The sequence below is a fragment of the Paramormyrops kingsleyae genome, chromosome 5 (genome assembly GCF_048594095.1).
Source record: "Paramormyrops kingsleyae isolate MSU_618 chromosome 5, PKINGS_0.4, whole genome shotgun sequence".
NCBI classification, from domain to species: domain Eukaryota; kingdom Metazoa; phylum Chordata; class Actinopteri; order Osteoglossiformes; family Mormyridae; genus Paramormyrops; species Paramormyrops kingsleyae.
In genome coordinates, this window is record NC_132801.1 from 8,401,970 (window position 1) to 8,425,468 (window position 23,499).

The 23,499-nt window shown below is 47.5% G+C and overlaps 2 protein-coding genes across 13 annotated transcripts in view; one reads left to right on the forward strand and one right to left on the reverse strand.

Annotated features, from left to right (window-relative positions):
• rangap1b (Ran GTPase activating protein 1b) overlaps positions 1–4,381 on the reverse strand; it is a 10,196-nt gene extending 5,815 nt beyond the window's left edge. Inside the window, exons 1-3 of one of the 9 annotated variants that reach the window (XM_023814532.2) lie at positions 4,362–4,381; positions 765–884; positions 427–554 (exon numbers count right to left, since the gene is read on the reverse strand). In XM_023814532.2, the coding sequence (XP_023670300.2) occupies positions 427–554; positions 765–876 (240 nt within the window). In that variant the 5' untranslated portion in view covers positions 877–884; positions 4,362–4,381. The other 8 variants (XM_023814524.2, XM_023814526.2, XM_023814528.2 and 5 more) reach the window with 8 other exon arrangements.
• Positions 3,168–21,976, forward strand: zc3h7bb (zinc finger CCCH-type containing 7Bb). Of its 4 annotated transcripts, none has more exons than XM_072712015.1 (23): positions 3,169–3,434; positions 5,229–5,289; positions 5,590–5,626; positions 5,998–6,195; positions 6,754–6,912; positions 7,837–7,917; positions 8,100–8,159; positions 8,657–8,699; positions 8,788–9,005; positions 9,720–10,008; positions 10,104–10,162; positions 10,518–10,617; positions 10,773–10,934; positions 11,505–11,710; positions 12,380–12,480; positions 13,126–13,307; positions 14,100–14,176; positions 14,518–14,726; positions 14,827–14,932; positions 15,545–15,653; positions 15,808–15,941; positions 16,870–17,069; positions 18,341–21,976. In XM_072712015.1, exons 2-23 carry the CDS (start codon positions 5,231–5,233, stop codon positions 18,519–18,521), a joined length of 2,970 nt encoding a protein of 989 aa, XP_072568116.1. In that variant the 5' UTR covers positions 3,169–3,434; positions 5,229–5,230; the 3' UTR covers positions 18,522–21,976. The 4 variants fall into 4 exon arrangements, with proteins under 4 accessions (XP_072568118.1, XP_072568116.1, XP_072568115.1 ...); XM_072712014.1 differs by having other exon boundaries at positions 3,169–3,422; XM_072712016.1 differs by lacking the exon at positions 3,169–3,434 and adding an exon at positions 3,546–3,566.
• The last annotated feature ends 1,523 nt before the right edge of the window (positions 21,977–23,499 follow it).

The following is a 23,499-nucleotide window of genomic DNA, read 5'->3' on the forward strand; positions in this document are numbered from 1 at the left end:
ATGAACAGGGTAATATTACAGTAATGGAGAGTATTACATAGCTAAAACCATGACAATATTAAAACCAAAGGAACACCACAAAGAACAGCTTCTCCACTATCATAGAGGCTTCAACCCTCCGCTCAAACTAAACTAAGCAGGAAGTCACCAAGTGCTACTGGCATTTCCTCCATGAGAAGTGAAGACTACTCAACATTTGTCATATTTCGCTCCAAATTTGCTCCCCAAGTCCCTACGCAGCACAAACACATCTTATGATGCTTTTAAAGAATGTGTGAACAAAGAGTCAGTTTTACAGTTTTTATGTTGCCATGTGCTATTAGCAAGGCTCAAGGCTTATTTATTTTTACCCAGGGACAAATGAGAAACAAATGCACAAAGCCAGCAGCACTGCAACACTGGACCTCTGGCCTGATGGGTTTTTACCTGCAGCTGGCTCTTGCTCTCCAGTGCCCTGGCGATGGCCTTTGCGGCCTCCACACCCACTGTGTTCCCCTCCAGCCGCAAGGCCTGCAGCTCTGGGAAAGCCTCGATTTCTCGCACCAGCTCCTCCACTATGCGAGAACCAGAAAATCAACTCTAACACCTGCCTGTGCCCCAGCATGCTGCACACCAGAGCCAAGGATGAGAGGAGCTGAGCCATTAGTGATCCACACCACAGCTCTGCAGGACATTAAAGATGACGATTCCGGACCAGTAGGCAGGCAGCTCTTCCGCCGCTCGTGTTCACACTGAATCCGTTACTACAAACGCCTTATTCTCACCAGACTGGGCGCTGTCCAGCTTCAGTCCTCGGCCCTTGAAACTCAGCTCTCCATCCCCCACCTGGGTCTTGGCCAGAGACTCGGCCAGCTGAGCGATGTCGATTGAAGCCATCCGGTTACCTACGCAACAGACACCACACCACATGGTAAGACAACAACATCCGTGCAGACATTTAAAATCACAGCACATAAACTTAATTGAATCTTATAAAATGCATGTAACAACAGCAGCCTTAGTAATAATTTCACAGCAAGCAACTGCCCTCCCATTCAGAACTTTCATGTGCCGTATGCTGTCTGGGATGGATAGGTTGGAAGATGAGATTTCAGATTATCGATCCTTACGTTTCACGTCACACATTAAGGGTTGTGAACCCTACTCCCAGTCAAAAAACGTAATAAAATAAAAAGCTGAAGATCACAAAGCCCTATACCTATATGCAACAAGGCTGCCGGTGTACCTGCTACGCGATAGTGAAACCAGGAACCACATCATTGCGACATCAAATCAGGCAAAAGTTTGCCAACTATTTTCAGAAAAACGACTAAGTTTTATACGCGACAAAATAAAGACTACTGAACGAACTACTTTGTAGAGATTAAGTAATAGCATCCGATAACTAACTAGGAAGGCGAAGTTCCGGTACACACTGCTAATTCATCCAGCCGCGGGCGCATTCTTACCGCCAGTTGAATGCCTAAATAAATGACCGAGTTCAACAACTATAAAATTACATATTATCAATCAGAGTTTAAATTTCGAAAAGTAATAAACAAATATCATCACCCGAATAAAAAAGTGTCTTTAAAAAAGTTAACGAACATCAGCGACGCGGCCTTACCGCGCGCTCATCGTCCCACGAGCTGCGCGGTTGGTGCCGGTGCCGGTGCCGTGGACCGGTATCCTAACTCCGACCTACTCATCTACACAATCACCTGGCTGCCAGCGGACCAAAATCTGACAAGCATACCGAAAATGGGATAAATAAATTTAAACTACCTTAAGATGCTGTGTAAAGACTCGGCTTTTCCTTGTCCGTCACACCACCTCCCGCTCTGCTGTCACTATGTGACGTCTGAGCTGTTTGAAGTCCGTAGCAACAAAGCAGAAGTGCTCACGGGAAGTGTAGTCACAACCTCTTTGATAACGTGAAAGCTAAGACTGTTAAAGCTGGAAATGGATTCCTTGCTTATTTATATCTTAAGCATTATATTCCACACTATAGAATGTTCTTAGGCAAATGGTTGTGCCAAAGCATCCCCTTGTCCTTTTGAAGAATCTTTATGCCAAAAAGAAGCTACTGTCAGGACAGAATATGGATAAAATGTGGGACTCCAGATCAATACTGGCTTCCCTGTGGCACTCTATGCATGCATCACCGCTTGCGCCTCCGATCCGAGGCAAAATAAAATTGGCTAACAAGTCAGCGCCCCTTGGAAAGTTGTCTAAACGAGTTAGACAAGGGTGCGCACTATAATCATGCCCAAACAGCTTGTATAATGTATAATGAGTGAAACTGGACTGGATGAAGGTGTCTGTGAACTAAACGTTGGAAAAAACATCATCAGCTTTGATATTAAAATGACATCACAAAATTAAGATCACAAGACACTCATGAGGTAAGTTAAAATGCAGAGTAAACCAAAGGTTATAAGCAGGAGAACTGCAGCAAACTTTGGCGCTGATTACTAAGACATAGAGGTTATAGAGCTTTTACCTCCATGGAACAATCAGCAGCAACAAAGCATCAGGAAATACATCCCAGACTGGAACTGGCAGAGCTACAATGAAGGGCCTACAAAACATCTTCAAAAGTAATTTTATATTAATTAAGCACAAATATAAGAATTGGTTAGGATATGCTATTTTCCGTGGCCCTTTGTGGACGTGAAAACTGGACTATGAAGAAACTGGACTGGAAAAATATTGATGCTGTCCAAGTTTTTCGCTGGCAAAGCCTTGTATTCTTGATTAAATCAAGCCTGAACTCTCACTTGAAGTGCAAATGACCAGATCAAAGCGGTTTTATTCTGGGCATATTGAGAATAACCAGTTAATTGGAAAAGGCTGCAATGCTCAGAAAGGCGGAAGAGGAAGCTGACAGTCGGTACCATGGTGGATGGATTCAAGGCATCCTAGAAAAATTCTATCTATACAGTCTCCACAATCCGGACTCTGATTACATGTCGTTCTAACAACAACAACAATAATAAATAAATAATAATAATATTTGTACTGCATCGTCTCCAGCTTTTACCTATAAATTCCTCACGTGACTCTTTATTTTATTTTATTCTGATGCGAGACTCTCTTGATGAACGCGTCCGTGGTTTACGTTACACGTTAAAATTAAATACTACCAAACACAGCGCTACAACTGTTGCAGCGCTCTATCTGCAACATCGTCAACTCGTCCGGCTTTTGGACCCGGGTGCCGGAGGGAGTCGGAATAAACTTGAGCGCAACTGAGCTAAAAGGAATGGAAAGTAAAAACTCTCACATGTTCCGTGTGGAGAGTGGCCCCGGGGGCCTTGTGGGATGAGGTTGCCGTGGCTCAGGCATCAAAGCAAGCCGCAGAACCGATACACTGCGCCGTGATGTTTCATCACTAGGAACTCCGAAAGCAGAGAGATCGCTATCGTATGCGCCGACTGGAGGTGAGCGCCCAGGTACCTGGCTAGCTAAGCCTTCGTACAGCGCGAAGGGCGGAAAGCCAGCAGCGGCCAGTCGCCCTTTAAGTCACCGGTTTGGGGACCGACGAGGTGCAAGGCGGAGGTGTCACCGGAGGCTGCGACTGAATGGTGCATGTATCGGGCTGTGTCCGTGTCACTAGTCTGGCTTTATATCCGCTTGATATCGATGTAAAATGCTAACTGGCTAAGTAACGTAGAGTTAGGAAAAAATGCCCCACAGATGTCGAGGAATGCGGCCAGTGGCGTATTTATCGCGCCGGCATCAGTCCAAAGATAGCCAGATTCACTCATTTGAGTGGTTTAATAGTTGCCCTGGATGTCTGTCAGACACTGGCGTGTTTACACTCACAAAGTTGGCATTTTGCATGGCAGCTAGGTAGCTAACTGCGGCTAGCTACGCGATGAAGTCTCACCCCGGCGCTTGTTAAGATTCTGCGTGTACATGTCGATCAGGTGTGAAGTGTGAGCCGCCGCCGCCTGGTCGTTTCCTGCGGTGCACGTCTGAGGATGAGACCCGCACGGCGGGCGAATCGCCGGCTTCGCGACTGTTACCGGAGCCGCCCTCGCCGGTGTGCTTTTCATGCGACCTCGGGGATGGGCGGAGTGCTCATGGTTATAGGCCCCCTCAAGACCGTTTCTAAGTTTTTCACTTTGAAATGTTTAATGTAGCAGTTAAGGTGCATATTATCCTATTTTAAAATTAATTGCATAGACACTATGACGACTAAAATCAGGATTTTAATCCTGATAAGGCTTGGTCACTGGCTAGCAGTAGTTCGAAAGCAATATAAAAACTAGGAAACCGTGTAATTTTCCATATTAGTAGATATCGTGTGTTTGTTTTAGTTTTACTCCTTATAACTAAATTAATGCAGATATTCGTATTTAAGAAATGCACTGTACCATGTAACCCGACCGTTCAGTTGGTTATGATACACACGTAGGGTCTGGAGTATGCAGAATAAGAATGTTAGCTAGGACGTAATAACCGTCATATGCTTTCTTACCTACCTGTTTTGTCAGTTGGTAGTTTTTACCCATGTAAAAAGCGGTATATTTAGAGAAACTATTTTCAAAGATACAAAACACACCAATGTTCGCGTTTTAACTCTTGCGGACATAGACCGCTTATTTTGTGATGGGCACTGCTGTTATTAATTTTGATAAAATATTTTTAGAGATTAAAGCTCAAATATTTAGTAAAATGTTCTACTTCGAATTGATTCGTGACTTTGGGCATCTTAAGTGGCCCGTATTGAGCACTGGCACCTGCTGATACGTTTGCAGTGGCATCACACCTATGCCAGTGACTAATATTTAGTTTTATGTGAAACCTTAAGAAACGCATTAACATGTGAAATGTACATTGTTGTTCAGCGCATCTGTTCTGCGGTTATATTTTAAGAAAAGTACAGGGTAGTTTGCATCCAGATGCAAATGTTGATCCTAACTACCCTCTTGAAGCTCTTCATCTGAGTGTTGTTCATAAGCTGAGCAGGAGGCGAGGACTTAGATTTGGCAGTCGAAGTTTGCAGGTTCTTAGCATGGAGGGGACTCGCTCTTGTACCCATGAATGGGGAGTTTAGCCTAAAATGCTCCTGCGGAAATCTAAAGTGGGTAGAGACTAAAACTGTAATCTGTGGAAGCTGCTCTTGATGCATAAGCATTTGTCTCTCTTTAGTCTTGATGTCTAGCAGTCGAGATTGTTCTGCTGCCATTCTGTGGTACAGCTGCCTTTACCCAACAGCATTTCTCTCACTCTTCTTTCAGCCATGGATTTGGAGCGACAGAAGCGAAGGGAGGAAATCCAGAAAGCGCTGGGATTCATTCAGTGAGCCAACGCGTGCAGTCTTCCTCCGCTTTGAGATTCCGTTGTTTCGGGCTGTTTCAGTGCACTTTCTGTACCTTTAGCCAAACACCGTTAGTGATTTTTACAACAGGAAATAACTCTCTCTGCCCTTTTGGAGTCTGTTTATTGCTAGATTAAGATTCAAGTTTTAATCAAATGGTTTTACCTTGTCTTACCTTAAGTGACATCGTGCCACATCCACAGTAGCCTTTGATGTCAAGCTGCTCTTCTCACCATGAATTATCCTTCTCGTCACCTTTCGTGTGTCCTGTATTTTCCCAGGTCATCCTTGCCGTACCCTGAACCAGAAGGTTATGAGGTACGTTTCCCAAGTGCTGTTTTCGCCTGCGTCTCTCTGTATCTCCTGTGATACTCGCCCCTTGGCTAAAAGTGCTTTAGTACTCATTGTTAAATAATTCAGGTATTTAAGCAAGATAAAATCTAATGATTTTACACCACTAACAGTTCAGGGAAGTTGTAAAAACTTTTGTATTTCCCCAGTTTTTTTGTCGCCTTCCACTTTAAATATGTTTCTTCATCTTTATCTATTTCTACTCCCTTTCCTCCCCTTTCTACTCACTTATCTCTTTCTCTTCTGTCTTTTTTTTTTTCTCCGATGTCTCACTCCCATCCCTTTCTCTCTCTCTCTCTCCCCATCTCACCCTAACCCCCTCCTCTCTCCTCCTACAGGCGTTTCTGACCCAGCTGGTGTGTAACCTCCTGGATGAGGGCAACACAGTTTTCCGTGAGGGGGACTGGAGGCAGGCGACGGTGCAGTACAGCGAAGGTGTGAACGTGGCACGCTACGCCCAGGCGGAGGCCCTGCTGATCCCTGCGGCCTTGCTGGAGAGCCTCTACGTCAACAGGGCCGCGGCGTATTACAGTCTGGTGGGTTCCCAGTTTGGAACAAGTTTGATGATCAGTCACTGAAACACAGCATGTGTTTGTGCTCTATCAAGCATCTTCGCTGACACACAGTGCTACTTAGCATTCGGTGTAAGATGATTTGTTTTTGTAGCCGTGAATGTAATTGTGATTTAGTTACTGCAAAACTAAAGTGCTTTTTCATGTGCTGTTTGTTCTGCTTATTTCTTATGTTATTTATTGATCTTCTATGTACTAAACCAGTGTTTCCCAGTCCTTGGGGACCAGACGGTCCACATTTATGCTCCCTCTCAACTCCCAGTAGTGGAATGTTTGCCAGGGAGCTGTGAGGGAGCAAAAACATGTACCATCTGTGGGTCCCCAGGGAGCGGGTTGGGAAACACTGTATTAGATAGTCATGGTGCAGATATCTGTTCTGAAATCCCTGATGCCCTCAGCTTCAGCACAGTCCTGTTGTAACTTCTGAAACTTACTTCTGAAGCTCATTATAATCGTTTTATTTTGTCAACTCTCTGCTGCTTCCACTGTCCCCTCTGGCACCTGCTCACCGGCGGCCTCTAGGGGGAATACGAGCATGCCATGCAGGACTGCAACAGCACACTGGCCGTGTCGGAGGGGAGCCGCAAGGCACTCTACCGGAAGGCTCTGTGTCTGCGGGAGCTGGGCCGTCTGCGGGAAGCCTACGAATCCAGCATGGGGTGCCTGCTGACCGCCCCTCATGTAAGTGGAGGCCAGGGGCATGATGGGATTTTGGGAGGAGGAGGGGTGGAAGCCAGGGGCATGATGGGATTTTGGGAGGAGGAGGGGTGGAAGCCAGGGGCATGATGGGATTTTGGGAGGAGGAGGGGTGGAAGCCAGGGGCATGATGGGATTTTGGGAGGAGGAGGGGTGGAAGCCAGGGGCATGATGGGATTTTGGGAGGAGGAGGGGTGGAAGCCAGGGGCATGATGGGATTTTGATGGGGGAGAACCTGGAACGGCACGCTAGGTTGTGTATTCATGTCCATACATTATTTAGTGGAATTGTCTGACCTGGAGAGAAAGATGGAACATGTGAAAGCTGCTACCTTTCCTCACAGGGATGAAGTACCGCGATTCTGTTCGGTTCAAAATGTCATATTCTGGTTCTTCGATAGAAACGGTTCCAAGCCAAATGCCAGTTGGTGGTCCCTCGATGTCAGTAGAACAAGGGCAATGAGGTAACAGCTGTCACTGGTAAAAATCAGACTGTTCATTTTATCATGATTTGGCATCAGGAACCCAAAGAGTTTCTAGAGGGTAGAATTTGTAGTAGCTGTCCAGTTAGGGAGGCTTCCTCCCAGTGGAACCAGTGAGGCGCAGTGCTACGCAAGGCTAAGAGACCCTGAGACCTGCAGCTTATCACGCGGAAGCGTCGTTACAGTGAGGCAGCGCTGTAACACGAGCAGGCAGGGGAGCTGGTGCTTACATCACAGGAATGCCGAGCGTCAGCGGTACCTGAGGGGATGGAGCGTGACCGTTCACCTGACAGGCAGAGGATGGTCCTGGACACGCCGGCCGGCCAGGCGCCCTGTCGGACGGAGGCAGGGCGGCGTGGATGACAGGAATAGAGTTAAGCGCTCGCTGTTGGGCTCACCAGATCTGCCATTGCTCTGCCTTTTCCCAGGACCGGCAGGTCAACGAGTTGGCCCAGGATTTGGCCAGCAAGTTGGGTCTGAAGGTGCGGAAGGCGTACATCAGCCCACAGGTGGGCCCTCGTCACCCGCTAGTGTGTGTGAGGGCGCTGTGCCTGTGAGGGCGCTGTGCCTGTGAGGGCGCTGTGCCTGTGAGGGCTCTGTGCCTGTGAGGGCGCTGTGCCTGTGAGGGCGCTGTGCCTGTGAGGACGCTGTGTGACCCTGTGCCTTTGACGGTCCCTGCTCGTCTCCACAGGCAGAGTCTTCTGTAGCGGGTGTGGACACCAACGGGAACCTGGATGCTACAGCCGGGGAGGCGAGTGCTCGAGGCGTAACGGCTAAATGTACCATTTTAATGTATGTAATATACACCGATGAGCTAAATCATAACCCACCCCCACGTGAAGCAACTATTGACGACTGTCTTTTGAAAATGGTGCGTCTCAAGATCTGGGATATTTTAGACTGTAAGATAACATTCCTGGCACAGTAAGTACTGGCCACGGTTTACGGTGAACACCCCCCCCCCGCTCTGACACAGTCGTCTGAGCATAATGATATGACCCTTGGCAAAGTCAGTCAGATCTTAATCACTGCTAATTCCTTCTGCATTCAATATGTCACCTTATTCCCTTTATGATGGTGGTCATGTTCTGGCTCATCGGCGTATATTATGCATTAGTGTGTATGTGTATATATACCAAGGACAACTATTTCAATGAAGGGAGGTTAGTTTTATATTGAAGAAATTCCTTGTACCTTGGTGGAGTTCAGACTGAGGAATGACTCATTCTGTTTGTCTTTTTATTGTAGATTTCAGCTAATGGTCTGGAGTCTTTAAATGGGATCGCATCAGGTATGAGCTCTGTCTGAAAACTGTCTGTTCAATCTAATGAAAGGGACAAAGTAGTCGTTTTCTCATCTTCCTCCCCATGCCTCTTTAGAGGACAGTGCCCAGTGCATTCCCGCCCCCCTGGCCACTCCCATCCCCGTGAGCGACGAGCCATCGTCGCTGCCGGTAGCCCCCGTGTCCCCCGAGGACCCGCCCGAGAGCCCGGGGCAGGTGTCCTTCTCGGTGCCTGTGTCGGAGCACCTGGGCGAATGCGAGGTGATTGGTGACGAGCTGGACGGCCTGCTGGACTGCATCCCTAAGGGGGCGGAGGTCAGTGTACGCTCACTGTAAGTGTCCTTACAGGCTAAGGAGGACGCAGGACTTCAAATCCCATGGGGCACAGTCTGCATTTATTGCCCTGTTAGATCAGTCATTGTGGTAAATATCAGGCCAGCTTGCACAGCTTAATGGCATCAGATTAAAGCCTCTTTTGAAGTTGAGACCTTTACAGATGGATTTAGCCGGAGCTGGTGGAGTGTGAATGTGTTCTCCTGTTAACAGAGCTGACTTTATCAAACCGTGTGCAATATGTTATAGGAAGTCATGTATTTTTAATTGTATTTTTGTCAACATGTTGTTGCACCTCTTATACATGTACCTTGCGTTTCTCCCTCACACGTTAACTCTGTTCTCTACACTTTGACCTTTGACACTGGCTGACTGGTATTTTTCCGTATGGTGGCATCTGGTTTGTTACGTCTACAAAGTTTTCTTTAATCGTGCTGGCATGCGTCCTTGGCTGTAGCGGCCGTGCAGACCTTATCTTTGCCGAGGGCCCCAGACGGGACTGAAACACTGAGACAGACCCTTGTAGTTCTCCTAGATCCCAGCATGCACTTCTTCATTGTCACATGTTTCATTCCTCTGCTGTTTTTATCTATCATGAAGTAAATCACTAAGGAACTAAGTAATTTCCAGCAAAATCCAGCCTTGTTACACATCTACACCCCCTCCCTCTAATAACAGCCCCCCCCTCCCTTTCAGAGCTCCGTCCAGGGTGCCATTCCCACCAACCTCCCCAATACAGTGGTGGGTCTCCGGCCCACCTACCCTGCCAGCCTACCGGCCCCCTCTCCGCAGCTGCCCCCCGCCTTCTTCACCTCGGCCGTGAACACGCTCAACGCGCTGGACTCCTTCTCCAGCCTGGGCTCAGGCGACACCCCCGTTCAGGTGCTCGACACCCTGGACTCCTTCACCCCAGGCCTGAGCGCCTTGGGGACGGGGGCCGCAGAGGCGGGGGGGCTGGACTCCCTGTCAGAGTTCACTCTGCCTGGTGGGTGAGGCCACATGCTCATTTATTTTAGGAGAAAAACATGATTCCATTTTTGTCCTTGTTAAGGGTCATCCTGATGTCTTCTGTGTCTCCAGGAGGTAGAATCTCTCACGGTTTCATCCCAGGACTTGGCAACAACAGCTCCACTCACTCCGTAAGCATGTGCACACACCCTGCTGCCAGGATGACCCCCCCCGACACGGACACTATCCTGTTAGGGCCACACCCTTATGAGACTTTCGTTTTTCGGTCAGGGAGATTGAGCTTCTTGGCTGGGGTGTGTCCTGACATTCCCACTCCTGGTTGTTTTTCCTGCAATCAGCTGCCTTCGCATGTAATTTGGCAATAAGACAGCGACGTGTCTTAAATACCAAAGGTCGTTGTCATACAAAACTTCCTGCACTTGAAATTTCCTTGGTCGGTGCTTGGGGCTCTGCTATCTTCAGATCAGTGTGTCTCACATGACAGGTCTTTATCTTTCTCACCTCTCCCCCCCCCCCCACTCCTAGAATGGCCCAGTGACCACGAATCTCTCTCTGCTGTCCCGTAACCCCTTGGCTGCCACCCATGAGTTCAGGCAGGCCTGTCACGCCTGCTACAGCCGCATAGGTACGTTAGAGCTCCACAGCGCCCTCTAACCTGTTGGCGTGGAACTGTGTTCTAAACACCGCAGGAAGCTACCATGTCTTGGCGGTAAATGCTAACAATGATGACCCTGCCGACCCAAGTTGAATTTACTGCCTCCTGTGCTGGTCCCGCTGCAGGTCCGCGGGTCATGGACTACCAGTACCAGCCAGAAGTGGCTCACCGCTGCAAGCGGGACATTCTGTTATGCCGCATTAAGGGGCCGGATGACCCCACGTGGAAGAGGATCAGGCCACGTCCCACCAGAAACAACTTCCTGGGAGCTTTCGTGCTTTGCAAAGGTACCGCCCTCCTTTCTGGTAAACGCCGGATCACCGGCCGCGTGCCACTCAGACCCCCAGCTCATAGGCTGCATCAGAGACACGCCGTTTACGCTTCATCACATTGGCTGATGCTTTTATCCAAAGCAGCTGTCTTTGCCAGTCTATGTTGGGCATTTTTACTGGGACAGTTCATGTTAAGACCGAAGCTCAAGGCCACTACTGGGAATTCTCTAAGGCTGAGCCCACAAATTTTCAGGCTAAGTTAATATCGCCTCTGCTCTGACCCCTATTGTTTTAAAGGTTAACATTTCCATAAGTGACACCACTCTTTGACGACTTTAATCCCTCTGGAACCGGTCGTTTCGGGTAAAACACAAGGTAGCGAGGTACCAGCTGCTGACCCCCCCCTCCCCCCCCCCCATCTCACTCTCATACAGATCCTGTTTAGCTAATACTCCGTAAATAACCTTTTTGAATAAAGTTTCACAAATTGTTAGTTATTTTAAGGGAGTAGCAGTGGCCTCGCCATGCTTCTCTGCTGCCGTTTTACCCTGTCTGCTCCCTGCGGGACTCCTCTCCATTCATCAGAGGTGCAGGAGCACCAGGAGTGCAAGTACGGGGAGAACTGCACCTTCGCCTACTGCCAGGAGGAGATCGACGTGTGGACGCAGGAGCGGAAGGGCGCCCTGAGCCGGGAGCTGCTGTTCGACCCGCTGGGCAGCACCGAGAGGCGGGCACTGAGCGTCACGCGGCTGCTGCAGCAGCACATGGGCATGTTTATGTTCCTCTGTGAGGTACAGGCACACTCACGTCTGGGTTTTGCAGTGTGCATGTGGAGAATGTTCTAGAGACTCAAGATATCCCTAGTGGAGGACAAAGGATTTACCTGCTTATTCACCATCTATTACCAGCCCATGGGCGAGATTCAGCCTGCAAAATGGGTTTTATACGGCCTGTGACATATTTTTTTTTTTTAATTCGACCCACAGATCAATCTTTTGTTTTCCACAGAGAATTAAAAAAAACGACGTAAATGTTATTCTGCTAATCGGTGCTGCCAAGCTCTGAGTTTCACTGCTAGCGAAACTTCGACATCGGTGCATCACTGGAATCAAAATCTTTGTTGCCACATGACCAAGGCCAGTGAAAACTGATGTAGACACAGCCCTGCTACAGCTGGAGACAACGTGACACTAGACAGTTAGCAATGAACACAGACAGGGAATAAATGCAAGATAGAAAATGCACACAGGTCAGTGGGTACCTGTCAAAAGTAAATGTTTGTCTTGCCATAAAGTAAAAGCTACGGCAAAATTAGATGGATCAAATGTACTTTTGTTTTCAAAGTGTCGTGGTGTGATAATTGTAAAAAATCATCAAAGTGAAGGACCCATCTTGACCAAAAGTTCCCACAACCATAAGTGCCGTTTAAGCTGAATGTTTCCCGCTTGCACCCCCTGCAGGAGTGTTTTGACAGTAAGCCCCGGATCATTAGCAAGCGCAGCAAGGAAAACCTGGCTGTCTGCTCCAACCTCACGGCCCGGCATCCCTTTGATGACAACAAGTGAGGCTCCTCCCCTTCAGCCGGCCACGCCCCTCAACAGCCGTCAGTCCGCAAACTCTACGAAAGTAACCCTGTTATTGCAAATAGAGCCATAGTCATTAAAAAAAAAAAAAAAAAACTGTTGGGACCAGATCATTTACACCAGGTATCACATAAGAGATGGCAAACTCTCACACATAGTTTTACTCCCCTGGGTGCCCCATATGTCAAAGCTCTTTCTCACTTAAGCACCATTTTTAAGCATTGTTGCTCTTTTAATTCCATTAGACGTATTCCATTAAATGTATCTTCCTGTCAGTGTTTTGGTTTGTAGTAGTTCTAGATTTTACAGCTTGTAAGTAGTCTACGTTTTACCGTCTGTGTCTTTACGTTCTCTGATTATTTGTTTTTCCAGTAATTATATACTACGGTTCGCTTTAGCTGCTTGTCTGGCATGAGAACTCAAACAGTTGTGAATCAGCCTGCCACACTTTCACCTTAATAGTGGTGACATTCTTCATTTAGCTGATGCTATTATGCAGAATAGCCTATGATTTGGTTGCATACCAGGGTTTTGAATGAGATACACGGGATGGCTAGTCTGCATTAGCTTGTCGTTAACCGAGCGGCGCCGTCTGGTCCGTAATGGTGCCCCGTCCCCCGCAGGTGCCTGGTGCACGTGGTACGTTCAGCTCACGTGCGCTACTGCAAGGTGCGGCCGCTGCACCCGCTCTGCCAGTTCGACGTGTGCCGCCACGAGGTGCGCTACGGCTGCCAGCGCGAGGACAGCTGCTCCTTCGCCCACTCCGTCATCGAGCTCAAGTGCTGGGTGCTGCAGCAGGACACTGGTGAGAGCGCGGGGTCACGGGCGTGCGCAGAGGTCACACGCAACGCTGACCTCACTAAATCGCTTCTCCCGCTCCCTTCTAGTTCAGCTACGATGCTGATCTGGCTCATTCATGTTTCCTTCATCTTTTTAATTCACTATTTGAGCACTAATCTAGTAGTGATTTATTGCTGTTTCATTGCCTGGATTCCTCAGTTGGATGTAACTATCCTGTCGACCGTATAGGACCCCGTGACGATAAAGTGTATTTTATTAGACTTTTGCATATCGTGCCGTTAGACGGCGAGTCTTCTCTGAAGCTACATTGCATGGTGTTTTGAGTAACGTCGTCATGAAGGGTTTTAGAATTTTTCATCACAAATACTTTTGATGAATTGCTTTTAGTATTAAGCTTGAAATATATTTTTTGTGCATTTTTATTTTCATTTTTACTGGGCATCATTACCCATTTTGTTATCAATCTATTTATTTTGTATCTCTCTTGGTGCTATGGTGTGTATCCAATTCTATCTGCTTCCTATCTCTGCATGAGTATTGACAACCTAGTTGTTGTCATGAGAGCGACATAGACATTGACATGGCATCAAGCCACCTTACCTTAAACTACCCACCTTACTTGAAAGTGATCTCTTTCAGTTTCTGTTATGCTAGTGCACACATTTACGTGCACGTGCACGTATGCAGACTACTGCATCGCTTGACTGTGTTGGCTGTGATAGCAGAGGCTCGCTGTCTCATGCGCGAGGGAGGCCATCGGCCATTGCTGACATGCACCGCCTCCCTGTCTGTGCAGGAATCACCCATGAAGAGATGGTACAGGAGTCCAAGAGGCACTGGCACAGGCTGGAGCGGAACGCACAGCGCCAGAAGGTCAGCGGGGTTGGCCCTCGGCAAAGAGCAAACAGCTTCGTTAGCATCTTGGGTGTGAAGCTGTGAAATGCATGCTTGCACACAACCTGTCTGATAGATAGCAGGCGTAGGGTCTGCTACACTGTCTTTGAAGTGGTGAAATGGCACTAATTTGCGCTAGTTCCCCGTTTCGCCCTGTTTTCACTTTAGACGTGAATCTGCTTGGCAGATGTCTGCATGCCGGCCACAGCTGGACGCTGTTCTAAAACCATCTGGTTGAAGTTCAAGAAGTTCAATCGCTTGGATGGCCGGGCAGTTCTTTAACCGAGCTGTGACCTTTTCTGTCTCTGTTGGGATACCAGCCTGTGCACAACCCACACCCCAGCAGCGGAGGAGGTAGAGGCGATGGTATCAGTGGTGGAGGAGGAGGTGGTGGAGGTGGAGTTGGCGGGGGGAAAGGTAGAGGGCTAAACCTGAAGATGAAGTTTGTGTGCGGGCAGTGCTGGAGAGACGGCCAGGTCAACGAACCGGACAAGGCGCTGAAGTACTGTACGGCCAAGGCCCGTCACAGGTGAGGAGAGCGTCCAGGAGGGGGTGCTGTGGTCGGGTCTTGGCGTTCTTTTTCCGACCTCCGCTTTCCTCCGTTCCTTATCTTCTTCGTCTGTGCCCAGTTGGACGAAGGAGCGCCGGGTACTGCTGGTCAAGTCATTCGACAAGAAGAAGTGGGTGGTGGTTCGACCGCTGCCATTTTCACGCACCTACCCTCAGCAGTACGACGTGAGTGTGCCTCGTGTCGGGGGGGGGGGGGTGCAGGGACCCTCATCAGAACATGAGCTTTTTTTTCAGCCCAGGATTCATTGGCGGTTACATTTAGATGCTGGTAGCCGTATGATTTAATGAGATGCTTGTTGAGGTGTGTGTTTTTCCCCCCCCCCCCCCCCCCCCCCCTTCTCCTTATACACTGTGAGGGGAATGGAACTTAATCACTTTACCTCCACGATTTCTGTTGGGGGTGCAGGAGTAAGACCAAGAAGCCGTAAACCAAATAACAAACTCTAGTAAGGACTTGGTTCTCCCGGAAGCCTCTCTGCTGTGCAACCTGATGTCGCTGCTTCTCGCTCTGTTTCCCAAGGAGCCGCGTCGCCGGATTCGGAGTAATCTGACCTGCCGCGTGTGATGGCCTGCGCCTCATGCCTCCGCCTCGTGCCTCCGCCGGCTCTCTTGTTAATCCTTTCTCGCCCCGAGCCCCTAGGCTACGGGCGTGACTGCACTGTGACGGCCCGCTGACAAATTAGCCTGTGAGGGAGCGGCTTAGCTGCGACTGCGTGCAGTTGGCTGCCGCGGCGAGTGTAAGTGCGCGTGGGTCATTCTGTCCCCCTCCCCCGTCAGATGTGCGTCCACGTCATGAAGCAGAAGAAGTGCCACTACATCGGGAACTGCTCCTTCGCCCACAGCCTGGAGGAGAGGGACGTCTGGACCTACATGAAGAACAACAGCCGTGAGCTTCACGCCTCCTTACACTCCGTCTGCTTCTCCAGCCTGATTCTTCTGCTTCCATAGTCACTGTCGTCAAGGCCTCCGTGGCACACTGTTGATGGTTACACGTTTCAGCAAGTAGTATTGACACCCCCACCCCTCCACCCCCTGTACAGTGAGGGACATGCAGCAGATGTACGACATGTGGCTGGCGCTGACCAATCAGAACAGACGGCCCGACGGCACTGTGCTGACCCCGCCCCCAGAGGAGAAGCAGATCTCCATGCCGACCGACTACGCTGAGCCAATGGTGAGCGGCTAGGCGAGACCGCCCCGACGCCGATGGCCAGCATCAGGGCCCCTGACAGCAGTGAGTCATTAAGAGGGTGGCTTCGCCGGTGTATGTGACAGCATGTGACAGCATGTGACGGCAGCCACAGTCTTACCCGGGAAACCCAAAGGATTCCTGCAGCTTTTATATGTCCTGAATAGGAAATGGTCTGAAATGCGGCCAATCCCTGCAGCTGCTGAAGGTCACCTGACCCCGAGGATATCCCAGTGAAAGGTCTCTTGTCAGTGCCATTTGCCAGTTTTGCAAGACTCTTTCCTGAGGAACAAGTTCATAACACAGTTGTGAATTGGGAGGACATGCAAGCCTGGTGCTTTGTTAGTGCGGAGTCGCTCGCAGTTATTTTTGCCTCTCGTGTGCAAAATTAATACAGGGGTGTGTATGTCTGTACATACAGTAATACAGTTTCTCTCAAGTCAGTTCTCAGGGACCCCAGACGCTTCACGTTTCTGCTCCCTCCCAGTTCCCTGAGTGTTTGGTGGGAGCCAAAACATGGACCACTGGGGATCTCCAAGGACTGGTTGAGAAACACTGCTGTAATATATTTGTATGGAATATTCTTAACATCAATGCAGGATAGAGCAGTATGTAGTCTTTCTGGTCTGGTCTTTCTGTGTTTACTGAATATTAGTGTCTATTTGTAGCTGTTACACGTGATCTATGTCTCCCCATGGCTGCCTTTTCCATATTTAATATGGTCCGTATCTGTGTCTGAACGCTACCCTCGTCTGTTCTTTGTGCCTTTTCGCTCCCCAAACGGCACACGAGAGCGCCCGGCTGCGTCAGGGAACACGTGACTGCTGGTCTCTGCGTGCTCCGCAGCGTGTGCTTGCGTGTCAGGGAGCACGTGTGTTTTGCGTGTCACCCAGCGTGTCCCTGTGTGTCCCAGAGCGGCTTCCACTGCCGCCTGTGCGGGAAGCACAGCAACAGCGAGCGTCAGTGGCAGCAGCACATCTCCTCGGAGAAGCACAAGGACCGAGTGTTCAGCTGCGAGGCCGAGGCCGAGGCCGAAGGCGGGGCTGAGGACGAGGACGAGGGCCTGGCCTGGAGTCACCGCTTCCCTGGGCCGCACTTCCTGCTCTGCCCCAGGTACCCGCCCACCCTGCTCTAGCTGTAGACCTTCCCCCAGCCCCCCCTCAGACGCTAAAATCTTAAATGCTAAAAACTTGTACGACGGTTCCTCTGGAGAACCCGAAGAAACCCCCCCCCCCCCCCACCCGGCCCCTATGCATGTGGTTCTGTTTGTGAAAATGTTTCATTCTGCTACTTTTGGTTTGCTTTTTATTTATATTTAATTGCATCGTTTGCCATTTGACAAGTAATAAGACATTTGATTTCGGTGTCGGGGTTACAGTAGAGTCATACTTGTCCACCTGAGTTAATACGGAGATGGTGTGTGACAGTCGGAGCATGTGAGCAGAGCAGAGTGGGAGCCAAAAGATTTCGGCCGGAGTGAGAGCGGAGCGGCATGTTTCAAGGAGGGGAAAAAAAAACTCAAACGTCTCCCAGCTTCTCCTGCCCTTGAAATTATTTCTCCTTGATTGTGGATTTGGCTGCTCAGTTAGACAAGCTTAAATTAAATTAGATAAGCTGAAATTAAAATGCAACGCAGATTTTCTCTTTTGGATTTCATTAGAGCGGGGTCGACCTGAAGCGGCTGTGAGCAGGGGAGCGGAGTGGAAATTCCCGTTGTTTCGCTCCGCTCACACGCTCTGGTTGCAGTACTAATGCAGTGAACTGGCTTCTGTAATAGCAGTTTAAGGAAATCCCTTCAGTTCTTTTTTCTACACCAACTTGCTTCCTTTCATCCTGGTTAACAGTCAGAACTGCTGCTGTCATGGGGTTTGAGAACACAAACGCGTTCTTAGTTGAGGTTGCAGCACGGGCCGTGCCGTTTTGGCCTGAATGAGGTCCTGCCGGTATCCGTTACGGCAAATCATCCAGGAGTGTGAATGAGCTACAATCGTCAGTTTTGTTAAGCAGCACATTGATCTTTAGCGGGGAATTATTTTCAGTGATTGTTCAGGGATGGTTTTGTATCAGGGTGACCCCAGACTGACCTCAGGCTCTGTGCAGTGCATCGGGGGGGGGAGGGTTCTCCATGAGAATAACCCGGTCAGTCATGATGCATGCTGTTTGACATTTACCATGTAGGTCTAACCTTTCAGATATCAAAGTACACGCGTCACATCCAAAGAGCAAGCTGCAGCCAGCCTCACTGCATCCCACTGCCGAACACTGCGTTTTTAATTTTAAGAATGCGTACTCACCCGATCCCATCGTGTGTTTTGATGACATGTTAGTAACCAGAGCCGCACGTTGGATATTCATGTGGTGGTGTCTGTGTTTCCCATGGGCAGGCTGGATGGTGCCTGTCCAGACGGCGTGAGCTGCGACTACGCCCACAGCGAGGAGGAGCTGGCCGAGTGGAGAGAGAGGCGGGACTTCCTGCGGCGCAAACTGTCCAAGGCCCGTGACGACATGCTGATCGCGCCCGGCGACTGTGACTTTGGGAAGTACAACTTCCTGCTGCAAGACTGAGGCAATGCCTGAAAAAAGAGACACACACACACACACACACACACACACACACACTGCAGACATGGAGAGTGGGCAGGCAGTAGATATTCACATGTACACACACCGAATTAAGTTTGACTACACCGTCTGCACACATACATTCTGGGCATTTTTATTTCTTCTCCCGCACGCCCTCTGGCTGTGGTTCTCTTGGTTCTACCCCACAAACCCAGTGACAGGCAGAACCCAGAAGCCACACTGATACCCAGCAACCCCCCCCCCCCCCATTTCATAAAATGCCCAGCTTTCTCTGAGTATTAGCATAGTCTGGCCACCCCCTTCCTCCCCTCTTGTGCTACAGGCACGGTGGTCGACTGCAAAGAACCTCAAAGCAGAGAGGAGCGCGATTAATTTTTTTGTTTGTTTTAAAGCTGATCTTTGGGTAACTTGGTCCTCTGTGGGATTCTGCCTCCCTTAAGCTTTTGAATGGGTGGGACGTTCATCCGGCAGTTTTGCTTATTGATGGAGGAGCTAATTTTCTAACTACTAAAGCACATTGGAAGGAGGTGGGGCCGTCCTGCTGCATGGAACGGACCACAGCTTTTGTAATGTTTTATGATTCTTTACCTGATAACGAACAAGTCATGCTGAAAGTTTTATGTAGCAGTTAACGGTGATCTATATAGACAGTAACATACAGTGAGCTGGAGATTGGAAGGGAAAAAAACTGCAAATTGCGACGGACTGCAGAACAGCATCGCAGGCCGTGACGATGGGTGCGGTGTGACCTGATTGGATAGTGACAGTGGCCTGCCCTACAGAAAGTGTGTGAAGAATGAGTCTGATTCGGGGGGGGGACTCCTATTGGGGGAATAGGAACAGAGGCGGCGCTCAATAGGCTATAAGCCCCTCAAACCCAGCCTTAGAAACGTACCGTCTCATGCAGCGGAAGGGGCTTTGGCTTCAATGTGGGTGGGGGCGGGGATATGCAAATATCGACCTCTAGCTATTCGGCACACAGGAGCCAATGGGCTGCCCCGCAAGCAGCCCGCTGTGGAGGATGGTGCAAGAGAGGTGGGTTATGGGTACCCGTGATGTTCCCGTATGTATAAGTACACATCCATAAAATGCAATGCTGTAATGTACATCGCTAATATCAAGTCACATCCTTCCACATGCTCGCCAAGAACATATATATATATTTTTATATAGATGTATGTCTATATACTTAAGCATAATACAAGCATATAAATATTTACAGAATCAGTATACTAATGATATTTGATATCTTGGCCATAAAGCTTAATGAAGGTATAACGATTAATCCTGTATTGATTACGTAGTACCTCTTGTTATTGAGCTGTGCTATATTAACTGTATCGCTAAATTAGATTTATTAATAATTGTGCTTCTGTGGGGGTCATTCCAGAAACTGGTTTTGATGATTTGATGTTGTGTCACTGACCTTACTATCATGGCTGGTAGGATTAAGCTGAAGGAGGAAAGGGACTGTCAACTTCTGTAAGGGGTGTATGTTTCTGCCCTGAAGGAGGGGCAAAAATTTGGTTAGATGCAGCCAAAGAAAATGAAAGAATATCATGCGGATGCAGCTTCAGCTTGTGGCTGGGAGCCAACCCTGAATCACTATAACACGGACCTATAGTCATTTTTGATACATTCTTAGCTGTTCGACTCTCCCCCATTACTGGGGTTAATGGAACAGGCCGCAATATGGCAAATCAGGTCTTGAGGGGAATGATACATTAAGGAATCTGTCTATCACCAGCGAACCAATTAGAGTTGTGTATATAAAGAAGAGGCAGAGCCTTTTCTGGAATGGCCCAGATATATGCTTCATTGAGGGACCTTATTACTATTATAATTACAATTATGCGATTGCTGTTACAATTTCTGTTCTATTATATGTTCTCTGGAATTGATATGTATACATTAATTGTCATAACTCTATATGTATCAATGTATGAGTATAAATTTATAGAGTAAATAGATGTTTATGTATGCGCATGTTAAAATTTTCTGTCAAGGAAGGCAGGCAAAGTGAGATGCTGTGTTGAAGATTAAGACGCTGAAGGGCAGTTTTAGGTGCAAAGTTTCTGTTGTCTTTATTATTTTTTAAATTTTTGCAGAACTGTGAGGTGGTAGGAGCCAGTGCAGGTGCGGGGGGGGGGGGTAATGCTTAAGTGAAGTGATGCCGAGGTTTCGGCATCAGGTGAGAGGTGTGAGTAATGAGCCCCACCGCCCCCCCCTTCCAAAGAGTATCCCGTGGAGCAGCTGTCCCTCAAAGGCTGGGACATGAGCTGTACAAACCAGCAGGCTTACTGGAGTTTGAGGGGGTCGGTTGTCACATGAATGACATGGTAATCGAAGCATGCAAATAGTTCTTTACAGAAAACTGCACTGGTCCACTTTGCTAAAAGCCCCAGCATAGCAGTGTGGTGATTATATAAGATTTGCTCCTGTGGGACTTTGTACTGTCGAGTTGCTGTGTAAAGGGCCAAGGCATACATAGATATTTATTTCAAACTGTATAGCGCCTTATAAAATCTATATAGATGCAAATATATATACCCTAAACACATAATCCTCTTTTCCTCTATATATAAATTATATAGACTTACTTGGGTACATGAATAAGATGTGATGATGCTTTGATTTTCCCTTGAATGATGTTAATGGGTGGAAGTCTGACAATGTATGACCTATGGAATTTTATTGCCCAGACTTGTTAATAATGAATACGGGTTATGTTCTTTGGCTGTGGCTAATGGATGTTCTGTGCAGTCTTCTAGGAGCCATCATTCTAATAGTGGACTGTAGCCTGCACAAAGACGGTCCACAATTATCTATTAGGCATGTGGGATTGTACAATCCCGAGGGTCACTTCTGCAAAAAAAAAAGTGTAATTTGCCATGCAGTGTCTTTAACCTCAGCCTTGGATGGGTGCATGGATGCTTTGGTAAGAAGGATGTTTGACCGAAGATAGTCAGGGCTTGTAGGATTTCCCATCGTGTTGGTGGTAAATGTTTGTCTGCTGGCTCAAGTGCAGGATTTCAAAGAAAGAGCAGATCTTTGTGTATGTGCTTGTGTGCATTGAACGACTGACACATTTTGGGATCACAGTCCTTCCTCTAGGGCTGATGGCACGTAAAACGATGCCTTTTACATTCGTACTTTGACTTCCCAGAGCTTTACGCTCCTCAGATGAAGGTCTGTAGGTTAACCAACCAATGCACACACTGATCAACTCAATTTCGATGTTCTTTTGTGTTGTTTAAAGTCTGGAGAATGAGTATGAACAAGGAGTTCACCAGCTGAAATGAAGAAGCCCACCTTTTTATTGTACTGTATTTTTAAACCCCCTCTCCTTCTCTCCCTGGATGAAAATAAGTAAATGACCATGGACCAAATCTTATGAAAATGTTTTAACAATAAAGACACTGTTTTTGAAAATGTGATTTTTCTCCATCTCTTTTTCTCAACTCTACCACAGTCCGATGTCGATAGTTTGGGAACACAGTGTATTGGAGTTGTCTGCTTTTACGACAGACTTCCTCTGTTTTTGACACTAAAACACACTGGCATCAATTCGCTTCGGGTTTTATGTCGACATCACTGAACTATGGGCAGCGACCTTGTCAAAGAGGAGTGCTTTGTGAAGCAGAATTAGCATTATTAGTCAAATCCCATTTAGTCCAGTGTAATTTAACTTTCTTACATTATCCTGGTCAATAAATCCCTACATTTGACAGTAAGATGACATTAACACACAGGAAATGCAAAGTGAATTTCCAGGTTAAATTTGGTCAGTATGCAAAAACAATAAACTGCAGTAAGTTCGGTAGAAATCTGAAATGGGGGGGGACTTTTGGGGGAGGGCAGATGTGGGGCAATTGCTTCTTAACTGGCCATCAGGGCCACAAAGTGAGTTTGTCAAAAGGAAAAAAGCACTAGCTGCTCAGATTTAATCTGTAAATACATGGACTCTCACTGGCATCAAATACAGTTTATGGATCTTATTGATTTCCAATCTTTGTAAAATACATAGTTTGCCTACTGTCATAGTCTATTGATCAATGTGAATAGCTTGCTCCTCCACACTGAACCCTGTGGTTGGCACTGAATACAAGCCATATCCACATCGGGTACAGAGGTTCACTTAAAGTTAGACTCGGCGTTAAAATGGCCGCAGTCCTATATCTACCAAATCAGTGCCATTTGCATGCTAAAAATCTTCAAAACTAGATTACATTTTTTTTCATCGTTTTCAACAATAAATCTAATAACATACATTTAGCTATTCAACATTGGTCAATCTCGGGCAGCTTTATATAATTTTTCGAGGATTTTAAGTGGGAGATGGTTGCATTTTTCCTCTATCCTGTTACCAAAACTTCATGCAACTGTTTAAATTGCATTTGATTGGAAATTGCATCATATCAACTAGTTCTTATGTGTTCCCATAAAAAAAGTGTTATTTAAAAGAAATAATTGGTTACATGCTCACAAAATAAATTTGTAGTTTAGAAAAAAAATGTGTACAAGTTGTACTTCTGTCTTTATATGAGGTTTAGCATTAATTTAGCGAATTTGTGAACCATAACCACGTGTCATCAAAGCTAACAGTATGATGACAAGTAACCTTATTGAAATTGTATTTCCTTAATGTATTTATACATTTACACATTATAAATGTATAAATAAGTAAGAAATAATTGGGGTAACGACTGAGCGTCAAGTTCGACCGCCTCAAACATACTTACAATATCAAAAATACTGGAAAGAAAGTGAGAGAACTTACTTTTGATGTTCCTGTGGTCTTCAGGTGACTGAGGTGATGCAAATCCCAGTTAAACATTATGCATATGGAATGTGCCAGATTCTTTAGGGACAGAAATGCATTAGGGTAACAGGACTGAGTGAAAAACTGGGGACTCAACTTAAATGTGCATTTTAACTAGCATATTATTGATTTAGTATA

What these genes read in the sequence shown, in the direction of transcription:
- zc3h7bb (XM_072712015.1), top strand. Translation starts at nt 5,231, where the DNA reads ATGGATTTGGAGCGACAGAAGCGAAGGGAGGAAATCCAGAAAGCGCTG. An exon ending in AAAGCGCTGGGATTCATTCA is followed by an intron (nt 5,290 to 5,589) that starts GTGAGCCAACGC and finishes GTATTTTCCCAG; the next exon opens with GTCATCCTTGCCGTACCCTG. An exon ending in CCGACTACGCTGAGCCAATG is followed by an intron (nt 15,942 to 16,869) that starts GTGAGCGGCTAG and finishes TGTGTGTCCCAG; the next exon opens with AGCGGCTTCCACTGCCGCCT.